The following is a 23,927-nucleotide window of genomic DNA, read 5'->3' as shown; positions in this document are numbered from 1 at the left end:
CTGGGCACCTTATTCCAATGCTTAGTTGTTCCCACAGTGAAGAATATTTTCTTAATCTAGACAGAATTTCCCCTGAAGCAACTTGTGCCCATTGCGTCTTGTCCATTGCCATACATCTTTGTGAGAAGAGTGCCTCCATTTTCTTTACAACGACCTTTTGGATATTGGAAGACTTTGATTAGAGACCCACCCCCCGAGCTTTCTTTTCTCTAGGCTGAACAAACCAAATTCCTTCAACATTTCTTCATGTGCCAAGTTCTCCAACCCTCTAATCATCTTGGTGACCCTCCACTGGATCCTCTTTCAATTTTTCCATTGTCTGTCTTGAACTCGGAGGACCAGTGTATTGAAGAGACCCCACGTAATAAGGTAAAAAAGTTTGCTATTAATTAATTTTACTTATTAGATGATTAAGGCTGTTCTTTTGTTAGAAATTCAATTACTGATTTTCTAATAGAAATTCCTGTCCCAAATAGGCGCTTTATCTGTAAATCCCAGGAACACAAAGGGGTTAATAAGCCCTCATAAAGTATCACCTACATCCAGATGTGTATGCATGCACTTAGCAATCAGCTGGGAGTCATTAGGACAGGAAAAGCTTTTTAAGTAAGAGAAAGGCCTTCCTGTTCACTTCTAAAGCTAGTCATGTGGCTGCTTTTGCCCAGGCTTAGTTCAGGTGTGATGTTGAATGAGTTTACTAAGTGTTGTAACCACCATTAGAACAAAATTTCACTTTTGTTGTATGCTGTGGCGTTAAAAGTCCTCACGGAAGTCACAGCACTGCAGCAGTGCAAACAAAAGGTATATTCTGTCACTGAACAGATTTTGTGAATTAGTAAATTCTGGGTTTGATTTTTAAATAGGAGAAAGAGTCTATGCACAACTGCTCTCCCACTGAAGTATCATATATGCTAAATAATTAATGGTTATACACTGGTGGTTTAGAATCACACAGGAACAGTATAACAAACCATAGCTGGGACACTAATTTTTTCCCAGAAAACCCATTATAGTTAATCTCTTCCATCCTCCCACTATGTTCACCTTTAACATATGGCAGCTCTGTATCATGAGACTGGCACCTAAAATTAGGTAGGGCCTTGCTATTCTCCCTCCCACTCCCACCCACTCCTTGCATATGTATACAGTTTGTAAGGACCAGCTGTGAATTTTGCCCCTGTAAACACTGTTTTTCTAGCATTTTAATAGGACTAGGTTCCAACTATTCCACATTAACTGTTATTTTCCTCAAGAATATTTATCTTAAATTAAATTTTCCTGAAAGACAAGTAAAAGTTCCCAAACATTTTAAACTCTTGGGATCTTTTCCCTTAGCTGTATTAGGGCCTATGATGTTTTCTATCTTATAACAAAGGGGAAACAGTAATATTTGATATAGGGTTGTCTTTCAGCAGTTTATCTAAAAATCAGAAGTTTCACATGGAAGCATTGTGTGCTTCAGTGTGACAAAGCACACAATGAAGGTGCCTTCATTGGAAGGTACAGAATTTGGTTCGTGTTAAGTAGGAGCCCAAAGTCAATACTTGTAAAAGATTAATAAAAAACTCACACATGACGTGTTCTGGTAGCTTTTGAAATCCTACCTAACAAATCAGGCTTACACTTTGAAAGCCAGCACATCATACTTATATATTTTATAATATTCTGTTTTGTTTGGGTTTGCTTGGGAAGGAGCCATCATTAATTTTACCGAAAGCTGGGCATTCACAGAAACTGTTTATGATTTTATGACTGAACTAAGAATAGCAAAGCATGTGTGATAGATGAAGAACTTCTGTAGTATAAACATTGATGTTTTATAGCACTAGAGCTAAAGGTATCATCATAAAAGGAAAATAAATCACAGTTGATTTTACTTACTGCATGCTAAATTGAAAAAACAAAGCTGTTTCTTCGGTAAGCGTACTCCACACATTTCTACTGCAATATAAAGGAAGGACCCCAAGCCCGACATACTGAGGTGTGTTCAGCTTTGCCTCTGCTGTCCCGCTCCAGTATATACTAATACATGATAATATACTACTTATCTGCAGGTTATCTAAGTAGTGGTTGGAGTGGCCCTTCCTAGAAGAAACCAAGTTCGATAAAGTTCAAATCCTAGCAGAGCTGATCTAGAAGTAAACTTGTGTATGTTCCACTCAAGTTTCAGTGAGTTCAGAGCAGCAAACTAAGAAAAAGCGTGATGTGCCGTACTGAACGTGCAATTGCAATCCGCCTGGACGGAGCCCAGTGCCAGCTCTGCTCCCAACTCCCTGTACAGCGGTGGGCAAGTTAGTTGCACCAAAATTGTCAGTTATCAAAATCATCGTTGTAGGTGTCCTCATCTTAATAACTTTGATGTTCTGTGAGTAGGAATGGGTATTTTGAGGCAAGGAGTGCTCTCTGTTTTCATTGTGTTCAAAGAAAAATGCAATTACTTTGCATCTCTTAAAATTGGTCCTTCCCTATTTTACATGTCACTCAGAAATCAGAGTTTGATTTTGAAAATGTTCCCTTTTACCTGTCTTCCTCAAGTCCTCCTATCTGACAATAGAGGAAAGAATAGTTGTATAGTCACAAGAAGTTGCAAATATTTAAATAAAACTGGCTCAGTGCTAAGCAAGCGATGTTATTGCTGCTTTTTAATGTATAACGATTCAAAGCTCTCTGCATCCGTCAGCTCAACATCAGTTCACACACTTTCAAATGTAACCATAGGACTTTGGGTAATCCTGATATTTTTCTTTTTGATTTTTGGATAACCAATTTGAGACATCTCAGAGAACTTTTATTTTCACAAAGCATTAATGTCTGCCATCTGGGGTACCTGACTCTTTGCTGTGTCTCAAGTTGGTCACTAGGAATAAATATATCCAGAAGTAACAGTCCTCTTCTGAAAATTCTAACCCCTAGCTGTTTCTGCACTGTTGAATGAAGAAAGACTTCTTATTAAAAGACACAGCAATGATTAAGTGTAGGACATTTTGCTAACTAGAAATTCATGAAGACTTACAGAGAGCTGGGATAAGATGAAAATTCCAAATAAAAAGGTTTAGAAATGGTTTATTGCCAGATATTTGGGTTGTAGGGAATTCAGTTTCTCTGATTTTCACTGAAATAATTTTGCATGACTATAAGGAAAATAATCTCAGATGTAAAAGTAGGAAACTTGGCATTGGATTTTATGATAACATGAGCTTGTAATACAAGAATGTTAAGACCTTAAGCTGCTTTTGGTTGGGCAACTTTTTTTTTTTTCCTGAGACGTTGTTTGTTTTTTAATATCAAGAACCAAAATGGAGAAACCTTTCAGCTTCCACAGATCCTGCACACTCTGCCCAGGTTCTGGCCTATCATATAAGGCAGCTGTTAAAATTTCTTCTGTGAGAAAATACATGAAGCTGAAATAGTTGTTTGCCCTAGACCTACAAATCCCACTGAAATCAGTGCGCCGATTTTTGTTACCTCTGCTGGGTAGTTTTACTGATGTGACCAAAGCTCTAATTCTCACCTATCTAGTTACTTCTATGAGTAGGACTGGAAACATGAAAGTTGACTCCTACTAAACTTTCCTTTGCTAGGGCAGGATTTGGCACCTGTGGAGTAAGTCATGTACACCGCTCTGCACCGCCAGCTCTCCTGAGATCTCCCTGGGTTTGGGGAGGGCCATCAGAAGCAGAACAACGCCCAGCAAGGTTTTTTCAGTCTGTGCTTCATCTGAAGCATGGGCCTAAGCCATTGCTCTGGCTTTATTTCATTTTACTACACATGTAGTTTAAATATAAGCCTTGAGCATGCTCTGATGCATTTGCAAATAAACGGCACCAGAATTTTTGTGATGTTCCCTTAGAGACACAGGATTATGAGTAACTGCATATATTAAACCAGCACTTTTAGAGCAATAGCAGTTGGCTAATACTGGAGTGAGAGAGATTTCAGGTAGTGCTTTAAAACTGTGAAAAGTTTGCATATCCTGTCCCTCAAACCTTTGGGCTTATTCAGCCTTGGCTCAGATCCTACTGTTATTACTGTTTTTATTTTAGATTGGGCCATTTGTTTATTGTTGACAACTTTTAATGATATAGCACACTATTTGGCTATAAATCTTTCTAATGATTACTGCCTTCTGAAATTGCTCATAGATTTTTTTTTTCTTAGTAGACAAGTGTTTAATCAAGGAATAAATAGCAAGACTGTCTTCTGGGGTTTCACTTTATATCCTTCGATCTTTAATTAATACTCAAGCAAAATCTGTGATCCCTGAGGGAAATACAAGAAACATTTATGTCGCCTTAGGACACAGTTCCATGAGGTGACAAGTGCTCTCCATCTTATTACAGCCAATAAAAATTAAGGTCACTGCCCAGCATCTCCTGGGGTACTACTGTACATTGTCTGTTCCTTTTGAAATGTCATCTTGAAAGAGGATCCAGTCTTAAACCAGTTTTAACAAAAAGGGGAAAGAAAAAAAAGAATGTCTAATTTCCAATAATCTGATTTCGATAAATACAATACAAAAATCTTTCCCAAACTGGAAACTGTCTTCCCTAGATGCCCTCAGGATTGATTGATTATACTTGCATTGATGTCATTCAGTTGTTTTATTTTGTTCTAATTGCTTATCACCTAAATTAAAATCTTTCAGTTACAGTTCAGAATAAGCTATTCCTTGCAGCTTCTCCCAGCATTTGCTCTTCAAAATAGCAAGTTAGACAAGTACGAGCAAAACAGAGATGAAAGAGCCGGGTACCTTCTCAAAGGTCCAAGATTTGGAACGGTGGGTTTTAAAGAGAAAAAGGATCCTTGCAAAGCAAAAGGCTGTTCCAAGCACCAGGGGGACAGAAACAGAAAGGCCCAGCAGCAAAAGACAAAGGCAGTAATTAAATCTTGCAAAGCTGTGTGTCGTCCAGCAAAGAGCTCCACAGACAGATTCTGTGCAAGAGCAAGCAGGGGAGATGATACAACTTCTAATGGAGGATTAAGTTTCAGGATCTTCGTTCAGTGGCATTGTTCTTTATTTTCCTGTTGCTCTGGCCCTCATTAGCCTCCAAACCACCACTGCATGGGGCGCGTACCAGTGTGTAACAAAGGAACAGAGTCTCCCGTATTGCTAGTCATCTAGCAGATGGCATATACTCCTTTCACAGTAACTTCAGAACTTCCCACTGGGATGTGCGTGTAAGTCTAAAAAAAAAGCACAATACGGCATATATTTCTGGGTAGTATAGAGCATGTCCCCCTTCCAACCCATTGCATCCACATCTAGCAGTGCTATTTGCTACATTTTTTAATGATTATTTCAATAACACCAGTGAAAGCACTAAAGGGTAAAGCTTTCAGAGTGTGCGGTTTCCTACGTCTCAGCCTTACGGCTGGCAGCAGTACTGCACTGCGACAGCGGCTTGGCAAAAAGTTTCCATCGGTAAAAGCTCCATCGAGCATCACTACTCTTTAGCTGAGCGTTATTGCATTTTAAAGGGCTAGTGAAGTTTGGGGAATCAAAAAGTCAGGTAAGAAAGATTAAAAGTTTAGCAAAATTACTACTGTTGGTTAAATGGATTTGGGTTATGGGGTATGTTCATTTAGGCAGGAAAATAGCTACCTTGGGGTTGTGTTATTTCATATGGGCAGAGTTCTGCTTTCACTTTCATCTTCAGTACTGCTCAATGTGGTAGAGAAGCGTAGGGTTCATATGAGGCCAGAATCTGGCTTTCCAAGTTCAGATACAACTAAATCCTATCTGGCCCCTAACGAGTAACGGTCCCTATTCGATACAAGAGATTGATTAATTGTCTAAGGCTGCATCTTGTCTCTTGAACAGATCTCAAACAAATGAGTTGTGCACAAGATTGTTCCCTTTGAAAGCTAAGTAACCCTGGTGCACTGGAAAAATTCAGGCAGGTGTTATGAATGTCATTCGATGTCAAAAGGGGGAAAAACCCCAACTTCAAAGAATACCGCATGACTGCTCGGTAGCTTAGCGTCCTGCGCAGTGACCTACAACAGTCGTGTTGTCTGCAAGGCTCTTCATGATTCCCTCTTGGGCTCCAGAGTTTGGCCCTAGTTGGAGAATACAATTTAAGGTGAAAAGCATGTCTTCATAATGCTCAAAATCTTACAAAGGTGCAGAGGTCTTTTCCATTAATTTTTCTTTGCATTTTTCTTTGAATTACTCTTTTCTTAAAAGATTGTCTTAAGTTCTCATTTTAAAAGAAATCATTTTCCATGCGAAGAGGAGCCATAAGGAAGGTAATTATAATGGTATTTTAAATAATTCGCTACCATTTCTTTGCCAAAAAAATCCCTGTGTTCTCATGTTTTGTTTTTCCAAGCTCTAAAATTTGTCCTGCAATTTACTAATGTTAAAAAGACAGAATAAGCTACTGACATATTTCCAGATCAAATGTTTCTGATTCTGTTTTCTAACAATAAATTTGGATACCCTCTGATAGCGATGACTTGTTTGAAAACCTTAAAAATCTTTAAATATTGTTAATTGCTCTGAAAATCTTTTGAACAGGAACACTTGCAAATGGAAAATGTTTTACATTTAGGATTTGTAATGCTGGCTTTCCAAATACTCCTTTAATATTCAAAACAGTTTCATCAATTAAGCAAAACCTAGAGGTAGATTTGAATTTCCTCTCACTTTTACTGCTAGCCCTAACACCCAAATCAGAGAGGATGTATTTCTGATACAAGAATGTTCTGCAAACCAGTAAATCTGGGATTATCTCTTTGGACTGATTATGTCAAAGCTCTTTAGCCACAGCACTTTTGGAGAGCTAAAAATAAATAGCGAGGAGTTTATACATTTATTCTGTACCTAAATAATCTGTGCGTATTGTGCATGTCTGTCTACAATGGGAGACGTGGTATCTGGACTTAATGTTTATTTATAAGAGTTCTTTTCCTAGTAGGATTTTAGCAAAGGGTTTAAAACAAAGTGTTCTAGTAGAAGCGTTCATGGGATAAAGTCTAGCGCAAGTTTAAAAGAACTGAGTACAAATCAGAAGCATTTACAGCAGATTGACATTAGAGCAAAATTGGGCCCCAAATATTTTGAAAATGAATGAAAACTAGTTCTTTCTTACCAGTGATTAAACAGTGTTATGCCATTGAATATAGCAAATTGTAATCCTGATTTCAATGTCACTATTAAAGATCTGGCGAATTTTTGCATTTAATTAGTATGAGAACAAAATCGAGTTCTTACAGCAGTTAGCAGAAGTTAGGCATGCTGTCTTTTGCCTCCTGGTTCTAAGGTATGTAGGAGGAAGATCTTCTGAAGAATAAACACTTAACAAAGAAATGTTTAGTTTGTTACATCAAAGACCTGCGAATGCTTTACCACATAGCTCTTCTACTCCCGTGCAGTTTCTCCCATTTCACAGGATTGATACTGAATGCTGATGAGGAGATGGAGCTAAGGATTTGGTGCACAGCGCATCAAGGCATGCTACATGGGGAAGTCAAATGCAGGGGGGGGAATTAAAAATAATTTTGTTCTTATTTAAATTCAGTAATGGATTGCTGAGAAATGGCTTGATAAAAGCAGACAATATAAACACTTAAAATAGTACTGCAGGCAATAAATCCTGCATTGGCAGAGCCGCAATGGATGGAATCCAGTTCGTTCAGCTCCCGTGATTCCGCAGGTATTGGAGGGAGTTCTGTGTCATTATGCAGATAAATGATTATAAAGTCACATGCTGGGACTTTATAATTTAGACTCCTATCTTCAGTATTAAGCCATAGTGACTTAAATTTTTTAATTGGGGGGGGGGAAAAGGGTGTTTCCTAACATTATAGGAAACATTGCAGAAAAATACAGCAAAGACCTTTTCCTTAGTATATATACAAATATATTCCTAATATAAATATGAATACATATGTTTCCTTGTGATGTGGAATAATGGGAATGATGTTCTTGATTAGATTTTATTCATAAATCTCTCATAAAACATTGTAAAAGGACTCTCTTCATATTCTTCGTGTTGGCTATCATCTGACTTTCTAAAGGTAAATATTGGAAATTTTTGGCAACTTGCTCTCATTCCTAGTAAAAATGGTACATTCTTTTTCTTAGAATGAAATGATTACTGTACCTGCTGCGTTCTATTTTCTGTAGCTACCTGTTGTTCAGTTATACTTCTGTTTTAACTTCTGTGAGACTGATCTCTACAGCTCCAGTAAGGTGATGCACATTTTTTGTAATATACTCATGAAGGAATGGAGTCCATCCAGTGCTGCTCTGACCAAAAAAGCATTTATGAATTGTTTTTACACATAAGTGGAGCTTTTGGGTTTGCTTTTTTTAAGGATAAGAATGCAGCATACGACTTTTATCTTCCACATTTTGTTTTTCTTGCTTTGTCCTTACTCAGGCTTTGCTTCAGTTGAACTATTGGCTAAATTCACAGATTATCAGTTCAGAGAGAAGTTAATCTGTTAATATAGCTCGAGATGGGATTTACGTTAGCATCATATTTACCTCTTGGTAAACAGTATTTTTGTCCTCATCATATCCAACTTATTCTGAGCTCAGTATACTCAAATGAAAGGTGTGAATACAAGGTAAGATCATGGCACGATCATGTTGACTGGAATAGTGATCCCCATACCCATAACTGTGTAGTGGAACATTGACTCAAATTCCTACTTTAAGGTATCAGTTTCCATAATCAAATATTTAAGAGACCATTCTTGAAGAAAGAAAGACAGAATCTGTTTTCACTTGAAAAGGTAAATCTGGAATAGTTCCATCATGGCATTTCCTATTTAATGAAACCAATGCACCTGAAAGGTGAGTATAGGTGCACTGTATGTTAGAAGTTGTGAGAAGAGCTGTTTGTCTTTTATGGTGTATATTATATGTACAATATTTTTCAGCTAGTTCCTGTAATGAACTTATATTACAAAATTCATCTTTGCACTGACTTGGCTATAAAAACTGTGAATTTATTAGCAAGATTTTTTTTAAGTGCAAAGAAGCTATTTCCTTTACCAAGAACACATTATTCCAGAAGGGAGAAGAGGCTGTGTCTTGCCCACACACAGTATGGCTAGCACGCATACTACCAATCATAAGGTGTGCAGTGTTCTCACCTGCAAACAGTAAGCCTATTCCATTTATCTGTCCTTAGCGAGCCTTGATCGGGTTCTTTCCATTCATACAGAAGCTTATAAAGCAGCTTAGACTGCATGGCAAATGTAGGGTTTATGCCTTAAAAAGTGCCACTGACTCCCTTTTATTACACGTGCAAAGGCTGTGGAAGCACGTCCAGAATTTGGTCTAGAGGACATGTGAAGAACATCCTTTTTTGGATTTACTCATCCACCTTTTTCTGCAAGAAGAGGAATGACTTAATGATGCCAGAATATTAATTGATGTTCTGACAAACTGAGTGTATTTCTATGATGTGATTCAACATTTGGTCAACTTCCTCTTGACCACTGTGCTTCAGGCTTTAACTAACAAACATGGCAATGTTAATACCTTGCTAGTTTGTTGGGGTTTTGTAAGACTTTGCTAGTCTGGGCTGTACACTGTTGCTAGGTTAATTGTCAACAGCTCCATTAATTAACAGGAAATGTCACCAGTCTGTATCTCTTACAAAAGCATTCTCTCTAATGTATTGGGAAATGAGACGTTCAGTCCAGGTTCTAGCACCCAGAAGACTCCACATTTTATTTGTAAAAATCTCATAGTTGGCAAGAAAAAGAGAATTCTGTATTTGAAAGTGTTGTGATGATCATTAGAACTCCAGACTCCATCTGGTATTTCTTGGTTTGAGATCGGTAAACCTCTTTTGGGTTGCTAACAGCATTTCTTGTTTCATTTTAGCCATGTGACACAGACAACGTCATGGATCCATCCCGTAACAAGTGCACTAAGCTTGCTTTGCTCTGAGGATGACGACGATGGAATGAGAGAGCTTCCCGAGTCCAAGAGCTGAGGACATCTGTTGACAGAAAGTAGTTTGTCTAGTTTCAATACGTTAGTGAGAAGATGCACACTTTTTAGTCTACGTACTATCTAGTCTAATGTAGTAGTACCTGGTGACGTTTCTCCCCTTCAAGTCAGAGGAAGTTCTGCCATTTTGAGGTGGGTTTATTGATGGGTGCGACAAAAGACGCAGGCGCTGCAGAAGCCTCCCCTCAGTCCTTAACCTGTCCCAGTTCAGTGTGCAGGGATCAGTCTTATCTAAGGCCTGATCCAGTCTTTTTGTGACTTCTCTATTGGCCTGACTCCGCTGACCTGACATGAAATGTTCACAGCTTTGACCAGCATGAGAGTTAAGGTTGGGACATTGGTTGTAATTTCACATGGTAGATTCCAGCTGGTGGTTGACTGAAAGATGCAAGGTGAGGCGTTTGTTTTTAGCTAATGCTACTAAGTGTAAAGTAAATGCCTTTTCTTTAACTACTGAAAAGTTTTATTTTTATGGAAGAAATTTGCAAATAAGTTTTGTTAATAGAAATTTAGCAATTTATTACAAGTATCGGAGCCCTGGCGACTTTTAAAACAAATACTAAGATTGGTGGTTGGGCTGTAGGAAAATGAGTCTTTGATAAGTTGTCAAGTAAAAAGAAACAGTTTTGGTAGAGGACACCATACTCTGTCAACAATATGAGGCAAGAATGAAAATTATTCCACTTTTGTACTCTGCTAAACCGATACATACATGCATCAAATACTTCAGTGGAAGCTGTGAAGTTTCAAGTACAATGAAACCTGTGAATCCACCTCCAGGATCAGCAGAAATCAGTCACCTCCTCAAAGTTGGTCTTTAAGTAGAACAAAATCATTTTGTACACATTGGTGATGATTTAAAGAGGATATAGAAAATGACAGGGGGTGCTGGTGCAATCTAATGAACAGGTTTCACTGTACCTCAATAGCACAGAATATTTTAGATCTCATTATTCACAGCACAATGTATGACGCCAGCTTTGTCAAATATATGATTCTATGCTACATTTTTCTGGAGGCTCTATATATATGTGTGTGTTTGTGCTTTATATATGTGTGTTTGCATGTATAACATATATGGTAAGTGTTGACTAATGAATGAAAGAAGGATCTGAAACTTTGCGGAAGCACTGATGAATATGCCAAAGAAAAACCCTATTTCTGACCTTCAGCCCAAGAAGGAGAACGGGATTGTAACAGTGTGAGGAAGGCACAGGCTGCAATCTGCGATTTTCTGAGCAGCACACTGAAGGACTTCTGAGCATCCCTGGAAAGGTTCAGGCACACTTCTGTGCTCCAGCTCACCTCCGTTGGCCGGTACAAAGGGCTGAGGCTGTGCGATCACATTTTTTGAGGTCTGTTTGCAGCAGATGTGGCACTGGATTTAAAGATCCTTGCACTCTGAGGAATGGATATGAAGACCAGACTTATTTGCAGTTCTGGTGCCTATGCCATGCTATGTCCTTAGCATTACAGAGCTGCGCCAAGTCAGGCACACTGTAGCTGTGGATCCTTTTGAATCAAAAATAATACACATTTTTTTAAACCCTAAGTCAGGTCTCTTCTTTGAATAGCAGTGCAGCAATCTACTGCGTTTGGCCCGTGAGCTGTAGAGCTCATCACCAAATGCTCTTCCTGGAGGAACAAAGCGCAGCTCACAACAGGGTTTTTTGCAGCCTTTGCTGGAAGTATATGTTAGGATATATTGAATAAGCAAATAGGAAAATTTGTTTTGTACTTTTAAATAGGTCAGAACCAAATTATCCATGAATCTACACAGGTGGTGTGGATTAGGAAGAAGAGCTTGCTCAGCAGACCCACAGTAACTTACATTTCTAAGAAAACTTCTCATAGCAATAACACATAAATGCTTTAGCCATATTTTGCTTCAGTGGCTCCAACGTGCTTCGCAGCCTCCCTTGTGTTCCCAGAGGACACAATCTGAAGGGACAGAGCATGTGCTTCAGTTTCAGGATCGGACACTGTAGATAGAAGCGTTTTTTTAAATCCCTTTTCTGAAAATGGCACAGACTCATGACATGTAGAGGATATATATGAATTCCTTGCGATATTTGCCGTAGCCTTAGTAGTCATTAGGATGCTTTATGACAGGTGCTTTCAGTTCATACTTCCACACTATCTGAATTGCATATAGATTCTCTGTTCAAGAGAGGTTTGAATCTCCACTTGACCCTCGCAGTCTTGATTTATTCTGCTAGTGGCTTTGTGACAGCTAGCTGGGTGCTTCAAATAAGAGAAGCTATTTAGGGACAGAGACTCTGGATCAGACGGGCTTGCATGAGCAGAGTCTTTACAGAGAGCAATTTAAAGCTGTCCTCCTGGTAGATCCGCTGGAGGAGGACAGCTACGTGCATTCTGCTTGCCCTTCCTGGGGAGCACGTGGCGATCTCTGGCTCGGAGCGGGCAATGCCCAGCTTGCTGTGCACGAGGGGGAGAAACGGAGACACGGGGCTGGCGTTCTGCCGGCTCTGCTTACCGTCTCCACCCACAGATGAGAACGTTTCAGAAACTTGGAGGCTATTTCTCCCTCCCTCTTAAAAATTTGCCTAGAAATTAAAGATGTTAGAAATAGATCTCTGCATCTATCTAGCTGCTTCTCCGGTAAGCATTACCTCTTCAGATAATCTGCTAGTTCAAATTCTCCTCTGTTGAGACTACATTTTCATACCTACAATCTCCAAATGTTCTAATCTATTTTTGTATGCTGGCATACTTGTTTCCTAGGTTATTGCTCTCTATCTCCCCTTGTCTCTTCCTTTCTGCAAAATAGTTTGTGAAATTATTTTGATTAAGCTGAACTGTGTATATTGAGAAAATGGTTCTAGGATAACTTAAAAAGAATTTGTAAAGAGCAGTTGTCAAAATATACAACACTGTAAACAACTTCCCATTTTTATTCCAGAATAAAAAAAAAAAAACACATGGAAAAGAAATGAAAGTGCACATGTTATCCTTTAAAGTAATGAAACTACAGCTTCATAAGGGAGTGGCCACCGGGCCATAAATGATTCCTGCACCTCTATTGATTTTCCACATAAAGGTGACATTGTGAAAAATAGTGTTCTGGTACACACCGGTGTTAATCTTTACCTGAATGCTTGCACCACACTGCCCTTAAATACTGCAAATATTCCAGTAAATTTAAACCGGCACATTCTCCCATCAAAGCAAATCGCTTGACACAAATACCTACACAGGCGTATTAGATACTCAGCTTCACAGGTGCTGAATAACTTCCTTGTAACGCTACTCAGTGTCTCAATAAATTAGATGATCCTTTCATCAACCCCACCAGATAAACATAAGCACACGTACGTATGTGAGCTGCCCATTCCATAGACCACATACGTGTTCATCGTGGCCCGGCGTACGTGCTGGCGGGGCACGGCCACGCTGCCGTGTAACGGCTGTGCTCTAGTTTTCTACAGTAAAGTCTATAGAAGAGATATGGTTATTATATAGGCAAATACATAAAGACTCTGGATTTTTACGATCAATCGGGAGGGAAAAACCAAACAGTTGCTATATGCACACAGACATTTAACGCAAAGCAAGGACCAACCTCACAGCACTAAATCTGTTCTGACACCCATTTCATTTGGAGCCTTGAGGACTCTCGAGGGTTTGCAGTGGTGCCAGACTCCGCACAGAGAATTTCACTGTAAATTCTCAAGTTTCGTTATGCTCAAAGGATGATCCTGCTCGGACTTTGCCTAGAAAGCCCCCTTTCTAGAGAAGTTTAATACCATCCCCTTTAAAACTGTAACTGATGCAGACTGCCATTCCTCTTTGCACTCAAAAACATTGGTGGTGGTGGAGATCTCTTGTGTACTTAGAGTACACATTCCAGCGACAGAAAGCGCTTACTTCTTAGGTAGTTTAACAGTACAAATCACTTCTTCATCTACTCGAGCTATGCACGTTACTGAATCAGCTCTTGCTTATTTTCTAGAATTGTTGTAGACATGTAAAGGGGCAAAACCCCAACGGTCGGCAAAGGAGAGAGAAAGAACAAATCCCGCTTTTCCTGCCCTAACAGGAGCACCTGCCTGAGACAGCCGGGTTGCACAGCGTGTGTTTTGCTGTGGAAGATAAACCTGACAAGCCGGAGTACTGAGAGACAGGTTCAGCCAAGCAAAGCGTTTAACGCGGGTTGATCTGCCCCACGTAACAGTCACCAGCTATTCAAATGCTTCTTGTGACAGGCCGCTTGACGAACCCGAAGCAAATGATTTGGTAGGTTTCTTCAAGTCTGCTTCTGACGCACAGGAGGTGTCTGTTGGCATTGAGGTAAGGCATGGAAAATCCTGTAAGAAAAACGTTTGTGGCTGTGGAACAGGCCAGGCTGTCAGGACTGACGAGTGGAAAGGCTTTCCTGAGGTTCAGCAAATGCTGCTGTGACTTGGCCTGTGAAATCCTGGCTTTTCTGGGAACTGATAGGACTCTTAATGCTCAAGAAACTCACTGAGTTAGAAACCTTAATTCTCATTCCGAACCAAGCACCAAAATTCAGTGGCCTTTTTTGCAAATATTGCTCTGAGTGACTTTCATGTGGCTCTAGCTTAAGTCAGCAGCAAAACTTGAAGTCGGCTCAGGAACCTTTGTTCACTTCTGTGCTCCTGGTCCTCCTCTATGGTCCCTACCGCGCTACTCCCGGGAGCATCAGCTTGAGCTTCCGCGGCTGTAAACGCGCACAGGCACATCAGTTCAACAGAGGCACCTCCAGCTCAGGCTCTGGGGCCAGCTTTGCAAAGATGTTTAGCAGCTTAAAGATGTTGATGGAGTTAATGGGAATTAGGCACCTAACCTACTTAGATGCTGCTATAAATGCTGCTAGGCATGTTTAGGTACCTAAATACCTTAGTAAATCTTTCCCCTTACTGCTTGCAATGATAGCGTACCAAAAATCAAATACTAATGAATAAAGCCTAACCTTTGTCCTCTGTAACCAGCTTTGCCTTTCCCTGGGGATTGTTTTCATGTAATACTAAAAATACTGGTCATCTCACGGGTTGTACCATCCGGATTCTGTTCATGGTTTTGGTGGCTTGATTATTTATTGCTCAGTCTAGATTTTTTTTTCCCCCAGACAGTGGCTGATGTTGCTAATAGGTTGTTGCATGAATAGGTTGATCTTTTCATAACGGTCTTTTAAGGTAAGGTATTTTACTACAAGATAATAGTATTGAATTTTCTTCCCACAATGACGCAATGAGTTTTGTATCATTCGTCATTGAGTCATACAGTTGAAAAAAATTGAATGGGCCAAAATCTGTTACAAATAGAGCCTCGTGCTTCCAAATATGAGGATGGGAACTGGAAATCTAATAACCAATACTGATTTTGTCCCCATGATACAGTATCTGAGTTAAACCCAAACTAGTTAAAGCTGTTCACTTAAAGGGAATATATGAAAAAAATCTTTATGCCTCCTGCTCCCAGTTATGTTTTGGGAGGTTAGTGTGTCCCCTGAAAATTCTGTTCCTGAAACCATAAAGCCATGTTTGATCTGATGTGTATGATAAGGATCTCCATTTACTACTTCCAATATTAGCTGAGCTTAAATATGTATAGGGTTAATTACTGTCTACGGATATTTTCTTGCATCAGAGCACATATGTCTGCTAGGTTCAGCTATTCTCAGCATAACAGAAAGCACGACGATCTGTTTGGTAGTTCCAACGGCACTCGAGACTCACAGAATTTAGTCCAGCATCTTTACCGGATCCTGCATAAGCTATGTTCTTCTTCCAAGTTATGAAGGATATTGATGACTAGGGATATTGAACTGCAGCTATATGATGGTGCCTTATTCACTGGGGCTGCAGCAAGGGAGTTTGCTGAAACGATCACTCAGCTTGGCGAGGAAGAATCCAGCTTCTCAAGACAGTCGTTAGGGGGAATATCGGTTTGATTGCTAGGCTGCTTGGCTAAAAGCAAACCATGAAAAATCAGTAGTTTTGCCGCTGCTTTGGATAAGTCACAATTTCACCCTGACCCCCAAAAGCCACACACTGATCATAAATGTCTTAATCTCTTTTTAAGTACCCTGCTCTTTAGCTATTAGGCAGTCAATATTTCCCTGTGGCCCAATTATGATTATCATCAAGGCCAATCCTTGCTTTTCTATGTGAAGAAAACTCATTAAAACATATGATTAAAATGGAAAAAGAAATAAAATTATGTTTGTGGCCTAAAATAAAAATATAACAATAAAAGCACTGATATGGGAAAGAGAAAGAATCTTAGGAAAGGCAAGGCTTTGGGGTTCCTTCTAGTGTTTTCATTTTTACTCCAAAGGCTCGTAGTGCATCACTGTTCCTTTCTGACCCCAACAGCCTGAGGAAACCAAGAGCCCTGAGCTCCCCAGGGCTGGAGAGGCTTTCAGTCCCCGAGCAGCAGGCTGAACCACATTTATTAATCTCTAGCCTGTGCCACTGGGGACCCTAACATTAGGTACTGTAATTAGTCACCATGGGGGTTACACGTTCCAAGTCAAAGACAACTGTATATAATTGATGTCATGGCATGAGCAGGAGCAGAGAAGCCCATTAAGAGAGCTGCCTGCCACTCTGAGAACATATTATTCCTTCAAATGAAATACAAAAGTGTTGTAGATAATAGAAAGGAACAGGAAATAGGACGCCAACAGTGTTAGAGTATGATTGTCTTGTTATTTGGCTATTTGAAAGATGGAACCACAAAGAATCATTTTATTATTAAAGGAAAACGTGTAAATGCAATTAATCTACTGTTGTGCATTTCTCCGTCTGCTCATCTTTGGGAACGCAGCCCAGTCACTTCAGCCTAAACTCTCTACATATGTGCTTAACCCATTCTGACTGTAGATGCTGAAGTAGCATGGTAATATAGGCTGTGGTGTTCCACTACCCATTTGTTAGAGTCCTGCAGTGAATGATCTAAAACCCAGAAATCAAGTCCATAGTCCACGTACACCAACAGGAAAGTCCCGTGGCTGGCTGAAGATAATGGAGAAGTCTGGTTTACTGCTGTGCTCAGAGGTGGTTTGGTTCAGAGCTCTGAAGTCTCTTTCAGTCCAGGTTTGTTGTCACTGCTTGGCCTGACTGGTATGTGTAATTAACTCACACAAATTAACCTACGTACAAGTGAATACAGTTTCAGTAAAGTGAAGGAAAAGGCCTTAGTAACTTCACCACATTCGTAAAAATACAGATTCCCTCTTACAAGAAAACTTGTTAGCCATCGGGAATGAAGTGTTGCTACAGCACAAGCGGGTGCTACAAGAGGACTCCTTCAAGCAAGGGCCGGCTGTCGCCCCGAGAGGTGAGCAGCACAGCGGGGTGACTGGCGGTTTGGTTTCTGATGTGGCTGAGAGGAATCGCTGCTCTCCAGGTAAGGAGAAGTGTCTCGTTTCTTTTTTTTGCTACAGCCAGAGGGGAAAGGCAAGCCAAGGGCCTCCGTGCAGCCGGGAGTGAGGGCAGTGGCACGCAGTCAGGTGCCTCATCACGTCTTGAATCCGCAAAGAGCTGGTTCCTGAGAAACGATCGTTATCAGGTAAGCTCTTCCTTGCTCTAACGACTTCTAGCTTATTGTAGTGGAAAGTCCTCAATCAAAAAAAAAAAAAAAAATTGCTCTCTAAAGGTACTGACCATTCTAGCTCCGTGCAGGAAGCTTAAATGAAAGAGATATGCACAGAAGTGTCCGTTATTTCTTTGTTGAATCCCAGGCCACAGCACAGCCCCCATCGCTTTCAGCACTGACTGTTCAGCAGTTGTTCGCGGCAGTGATGGAGCACAACATCCGTCTCTAGCTCTCCTCTTGCCCTGCCAGTTCCGATCCCTCCCTAGAGGGAAGCAGTTCTCCGCTGCCTTTTTCCCGGTCATCTGCCATGTCTCCAAGGGAGGGACTGCAACTCGGCAGCTCCCAAGCAGGTAAACTGAGTTTGCAGTAATCCCAAATACCTGAGATCAGAAGCACGGCTCTGCCATGGAGGCAGGGAAGGACAGGGAGTCAGATGGACATACGTGCCTTCTGCCATGTGTCCCTGCCAGGGCTGGAGCCTAATTGGATTTCACAAATGCGACTGCTGTGTCTCTTGATCACAAAACTAAATTAAACCTCAAGAAGTTTCAAACAAATCCCTACCTGAAAGTCTGCCTCAAAGAGAAAATTATGATAGTCTCACTTCAGCTTCTCCCCTGCCCCAGAAGGGGAGTCACATGAAAACTTCAAAACTATTGCTTTAAACCAAATCAGAAGAGAAGCGAAGTACAACCAGCAGATCTGCTGAATTCCTGGGTGCACTGGATAAAATCAGTCATGTGATAATGATGGGATTTTCTAGAACACCGTTTAGGCATGCAATTTCTGTATTAAATCTATTCAGATGTCCCTAGAACATCTGTTTCTTCTATAAAATGGGAATAACAGCCACTTTTTACAGTGCACTGACAGCTACAGATAAAAGCATGGTAATTGCTAGTAGTGACTGCTGCTTAACAAGAGATTTTTCTTGAAAGTTAACCTGTCACGATTTTTTAAGACTGTTGCACATCTCCATGCAGATTCTGGATGAGCACCTCAGCCACGATAGCCCTGTGCCGGTTCACGCAATTTTGAGAGGTGGGGGCCATGTTAAAATTATAGATAACAGCGGGATTCAACCAGATTCAAGCCTCTCTTGAAGCCAGGTCACAAGCGGGCTGATCCCGGGAGTCGAGGTAGGAGAGGAGGCAGCGCTCTCCCTCCCGTTCCCTCTGGTTTGCTGTTGACATGACCTAAAACCAGGTGGAGCTGCTCAAGCACGCTGGTGCGATGGGCTGCTCTGCCTCCCTTCAGGGAGACGCTGAAACACCTGCTAAAATACTGGATAGCTCCAAAAGAGAGGAGCCAGTTAGAGCTAATGTCCGGGAAGATCCACAGCTCTACAGCAACATGGGTCCTAGCTGCTTTTCATCTAGCTCCCGCCTTCCCTATGGTTATTCATGAGTCCGGGTGCAGAGAAGATGAAAAGGCTGCTAGCAGGCTTCTCCCTGGAGTCACCGCTTGAAATGGTACCACATTTCCAGGGAAACCTCGCCTGCTCTCAGAACAAGGCTGATACTCACGGGAACGCCGTGCTTCCTCTGGCATTCTCAAGGCAAGCAAACACGATCCGTATTGTCCAAACACTGAGGCACAAGGAGAAGTCACTAAACCTAATCCACTTTAGTAAAACCCAGAGCCAGAGCGAAATTTTACCTCTCTTGAAAAACCCAATGGCAATATTGTGATGGATTTGTTGGCTGTTCTGCTGGTCTTTACGGCAGCCACGTGAACAGCTGTAAAATAGAACCTAACAAACAAGGGACAGGGAAATGTGGATTGCTTTCATGCAGGGCTCTAGCAGAGCTAAATTCTGCGGCAGGAAACCTGGCTGACATTTTTTTTTGCAATAGGGAATGGCAGCTATTGGAGCAGAAAAAAAACCCCCATGCCTGAATGAAAGCAAAGAGACTTTGGGGAGGCACCAGCTCGGAATAGCTGCCGCCGTCCTTTGTTACAGCCTCTCTCCGCGTGCGGGGATGGCCAGGAACAGGCGCCAGGGTGTTCGCTTCTCTGTGTGCAACACCCCCTCGCTCAGGAATAGCAGCTACTCCCCTGGAGCACTTACAGCCTGGAAAAAAGCTAAATCAGACTGATTTCTTTTAATTTTTTTTTAATCTATTATAAAACTGGAAAGCTTAAAATTAATCTTTCTTTCTCCGTTGATTTGCAGACTCTCCCTAGCGCTGCCCGTGCTGATGCCTTACCATAAGGGTGTCCCTGAGTGCTGAAATGTGTATTCTCTAAATGAACCAAAAGCGCAACGTTTTGTGTCTGTAACTGCAATGTTAGAGCTACAAAATCCTCTCCCGTGAACTCATGCATATTTTACTTTTTGTTAAAATTTACAAGCACCTTCAGATGACAGAAAATCCTACGTTTATATTAAAGCCAGCGTTACCTTTCCAGCAAAGACGGCGGCAGGGACCACGATGGACCTTTTCTGACCCGTACGGCAGAAATACGCTGTTTCCACAGATTTCCAGTCTACGTGGCAGTGATACACGGCACCTAAGAAATTTCAACAGCCTAGCGAGAGTGAATTGTTCTAGTAGAGATTACTCATGAGCTACTAATCTGAGCATAAAAAGGCCTTTGACTGACTTCCAAAGGACCTCAGTGCAACTCGTAAGTAAACTAGTCTCACCTACTAGTAACCCAGAGTAATCAAGGGGTTTTCTTGCGGGACAGTATCGTGCACAGGTTCCCTGTCCAAGCCAGGCTGACCCTGCAGCACGCCGAGCGCCTTTACCCACTCTGACGTGCTGAGGATGGCTCAGCTCTCTACGAGCATTCAGCACCCGGCAGGATCAAACCTTCAGAATCTAACTGGGGTCTGGGCAGTTCAGATTTGGCACGATGAGTAATTACTAGGCTGGCTGTTTGTGCTAGCAAAGTGCAGAATCTGCAACAACTGAGATCAATACCTACTCTATTACTAAGCAGATGCCGTCTCCCAACCTCCGAACAGCTCGTTAACAGGGCTTGAGAGAGCAACAAGAGGATATTACTGTGAGGTTGAGAGAAATATAAAGTACTGCTGCAGGGCTCATTACTGGAAACAAGTACCTGGCTGTCGTGCACAAGAGGCTTGCAATCTGTCAAAGCCATAATAGACCTCATTACCTTATTGATGTATGAAATCACATAGTTAACTGCTGCAAATATTCACCTGAGATACAGACGTCACTCTCTTGAGATCCTCCTACCTGCTCCCACAGGAAATAGAGACAAACTATGAGACGATGCTGACAGGAACTGAGTGACTTGTCCAAGGTCACACAGCAAGCGGTGGCAGAGGCAGCAGAGATGAGACCTAGTCACCAGCTGAGTGCTTTAACCCCTGCACCGAACTGTCTTGGTAACTGAAGACTCCAGATCAGGTGTAAAGGTTTCAGTCAGAAGAAAATTTTATTCTTCAGAGTATCAAAAAAATGGTTCAGAACTTCTCCATCTGATAACACATGGAAGATAATTTCCAGTGATGAAAACTGGACCACATGTACCATAAACATCAGATCAAGCTCTGCGCCTTTCAGTGCTGTTGCACAGCTCTTCCTACCCAGTTGGGGCCTCAGTCTTGAGGTGCCCTATAGCTTAAACCCCAAATATAAGGGGTTATAAACAGAGAGTGAACACATTTCTCAAACCCATGACCAGGAGTACAGGGTGCAGCATCGTGAGCGCATGAGACAATACGGCCCTGCTTGCAGAAGGGACAGCTTTTCCAGGGAAGAACTTGCATAATCTGACAGCTGACTAGTCACTTAGATAACAACCAAGATAAAATAGTGGTGCTGGATGTCTGAGCAAAGCATCAGAGAAGTGTTTTATAAAGCTTGTCTATAAGTCTACAGCAGCTGAAGTTTTGTTTCTGTTGCATGGAAGCTTCCTGGCCGTAGAGGGATTTCAAATGCCCGTCGGCTCCAGTTCTCGCCAGGACAGAGAGGAAGGAGCGCTCCGCGGAGCAAAACAATCACTCAGTTGTACAAGTGCAAGTGCAAAATATTGTGAAAAGCTGATCGTACTAAAGGGAGTTAGCGGATGAAATGCTGTATCCATGGTATCTAAGCAGGTGACTCATGTCACCACTATAAATACTAACTTGCTTGCAAGGAATATATTCTAGTAAAATCTGTGTTTGTACCGCATTTGCACAACAAGCTTGTACCGAGGTTCCACTTCTTCGTGGTGGTGTGAAAAAGCTGAGGGCCGAAGAGGAGCCGTGCTCCAGCCGCTCCGCCTCTCCTCTGCTCAGCTGACGGCACGAAGGACTGAGCACCAGGCTGAGCGAGTTATCAAGCATCAGGTTGAGTGAGGAAACATCTTCAGGAGCTTAACGCAGTAACTGTAATGCAAAATGTTTGCTTTACACAGAAACAAGTCTCTGCCTCCTCTCTGACCCTGTGAGCACTTTCAGCCATGAAGGATATAGTGATGCTACCTGGAAAGAAATGCAGCTGCAAATGGGATAACCATTAAATAGCTGCATGCCAGCTTATTTGGATCTTTCCTGGGAAGCAAGAACATTGCAGTAGAGTATCTGAAAGTTCCTAGAAGAAACAACAGACTTCATAAGGTAAAGACATCAGGCAGAACTCCACTGGCAATCTGGAATTCACATCAGCACATAGCTTTGGATGTTTGCACTTAGAGAGGAGACTGTAACTTGCCTCCCGAGGCAAAAAGGGAAAAAAAAAGAACAAAAGGCAGCCTCTCCAAATTGACAGAAGTGCCGTTCGCTTCTGAGCTCAGGAGCTGGGTGCCCCTGAAGTGAATTTAAAGATGTCTATGAATTTCAAAACACGCTGCTCCCCTGGCTAATTAAGTGAGTGTGGAGACACATTCCTCTCCTTTTCTGGCCAAACGTCGAGGGACATGATAAATCAGCGGGGAAGAGAAGACTGTACTTGTGGCTGCTCTGTAGTTGGAGGTCTTTAAGTGATATAAATAGGACTTTTAAAAAATAATATACTGAATTCTTAATGATTTTTAGGAGATACAAATAACTTTCTCATTACAAGAACCTTCTTTGCTCCCCTTGTTTAAATATTCCCTAGCTTGGTGAAGGTGGAAAAAAGTTGGAAAACTGACTTGGTTCAACGCTACAAGGCTTTGGAAAAGTACTGATAGACAAGCACTTCTCCATTCGGGGTCACAAAACAGTTGAACTTTAGCAGCTCTGGTAGTTTTTTGCATGTGGTGTTGTATGTCTAGAGATTCTGATAACGTGGAAAGATAATCGAATTGAAATCTCATTGCTGTGTACCTTTTGTAAGATCAGTAATTTCACAGTATATTAATTTTTTCCTAGATTAGTTTAAATGTCTAACAGCGCTTGATTTAACAGAGAAGCATGGGTAGACAGTACTCCAACGTTGCTGTGAACATCTGTTCCGAGTTACCAAAATTCCAGCTGAAAAACAAATATTTCCACTATAAATCAACCAAAACATTATCCTGAGTGTTGTAACAGACGCAAAATGATTCTGGCTCACTCCGCCCTGTGGTTTGGCTCTTTCCTTGAGATTGCTGTGAATATATTTATTTACACACTTCAAGAAATACACATTTGAAATGGCTATTTAAGCTTACTTAGAATATGCCTGATGTTAGTTCAAAGCCAACAGTCAGTCGATAGACTATCTTCTTAACTACGGATGCTACCAATTAGCATAAACTTTAGTTACAGCTTTGCAGATAAACCTGGTCTAGAGTAACACTTAAAGTCTGGCTCAAGTATTCTGAACGCTTCAACCCAATACTACTAGAAATGGTGCCCGAGTTTGTGCGAGGGGGAGTATTTGTTTTGGGGTTTATATTCCCGCTGTTCTGGTGTGCTTTGGCGGGTTTTTCTACCCCCTGTTGTTCCTGCTGTTTTTCGTCTTTAGTTTCATGAGCTAAATGAATCAGAGGAGATATTGATTTAGCCGGAATAAAGGAATTAAATTTGTTTACTAAAGATTAAATTTGGAAAAAGGCTTTGCAAGAGACTTCTTGGTTAATGGTCTCAGTATGTGAATAAAATGGTTTGTTGAGGCAGAAGCTGCAATTCGATACTTTGAGGTGTTTAATTGCATTAAGCTGCATCTGAGCAACTCTGATTAAAGATGCTTTCCTTTTTTTGAAATATTTCATATGTAACAGAGAAGCCAGACATGGAGAGAACTGAACTACGGGATCGTAAATAACCACAAAATCTTGTAAGGGGGAAAGAGAAAAGTCCTTTTGGCTTATCCCTTTTTGCACAAAATAGACTTTGGGGGAAGAAACAATGCTGTGTTTTGAGGATGATGTTTTGCAGTTGTTAATCATTTTCTGTCTTAAGTTCTTGGAGAAAAACAGTGTGCGTAGACTAAATATA

The 23,927-nt window shown here is 41.2% G+C and overlaps 1 protein-coding gene across 5 annotated transcripts in view; it reads left to right on the top strand.

Annotated features, from left to right (window-relative positions):
- Positions 1-12,930, top strand: part of STXBP4 (syntaxin binding protein 4) — a 75,189-nt gene extending 62,259 nt beyond the window's left edge. For all 5 annotated transcript variants that reach the window (XM_075771109.1, XM_075771107.1, XM_075771106.1 and 2 more), the window contains one exon: positions 9,848-12,930. In XM_075771109.1, coding sequence (XP_075627224.1) covers positions 9,848-9,959 — 112 coding nt within the window. In that variant the 3' untranslated portion in view covers positions 9,960-12,930. The remainder of the gene's footprint in view (positions 1-9,847) is intronic.
- The last annotated feature ends 10,997 nt before the right edge of the window (positions 12,931-23,927 follow it).

Source organism: Balearica regulorum, chromosome 18 (genome assembly GCF_011004875.1).
Source record: "Balearica regulorum gibbericeps isolate bBalReg1 chromosome 18, bBalReg1.pri, whole genome shotgun sequence".
NCBI lineage: Eukaryota > Metazoa > Chordata > Aves > Gruiformes > Gruidae > Balearica > Balearica regulorum.
Note: the sequence above shows the minus strand (reverse complement) of the source record. Positions and strands in the feature narration are given on the sequence as shown.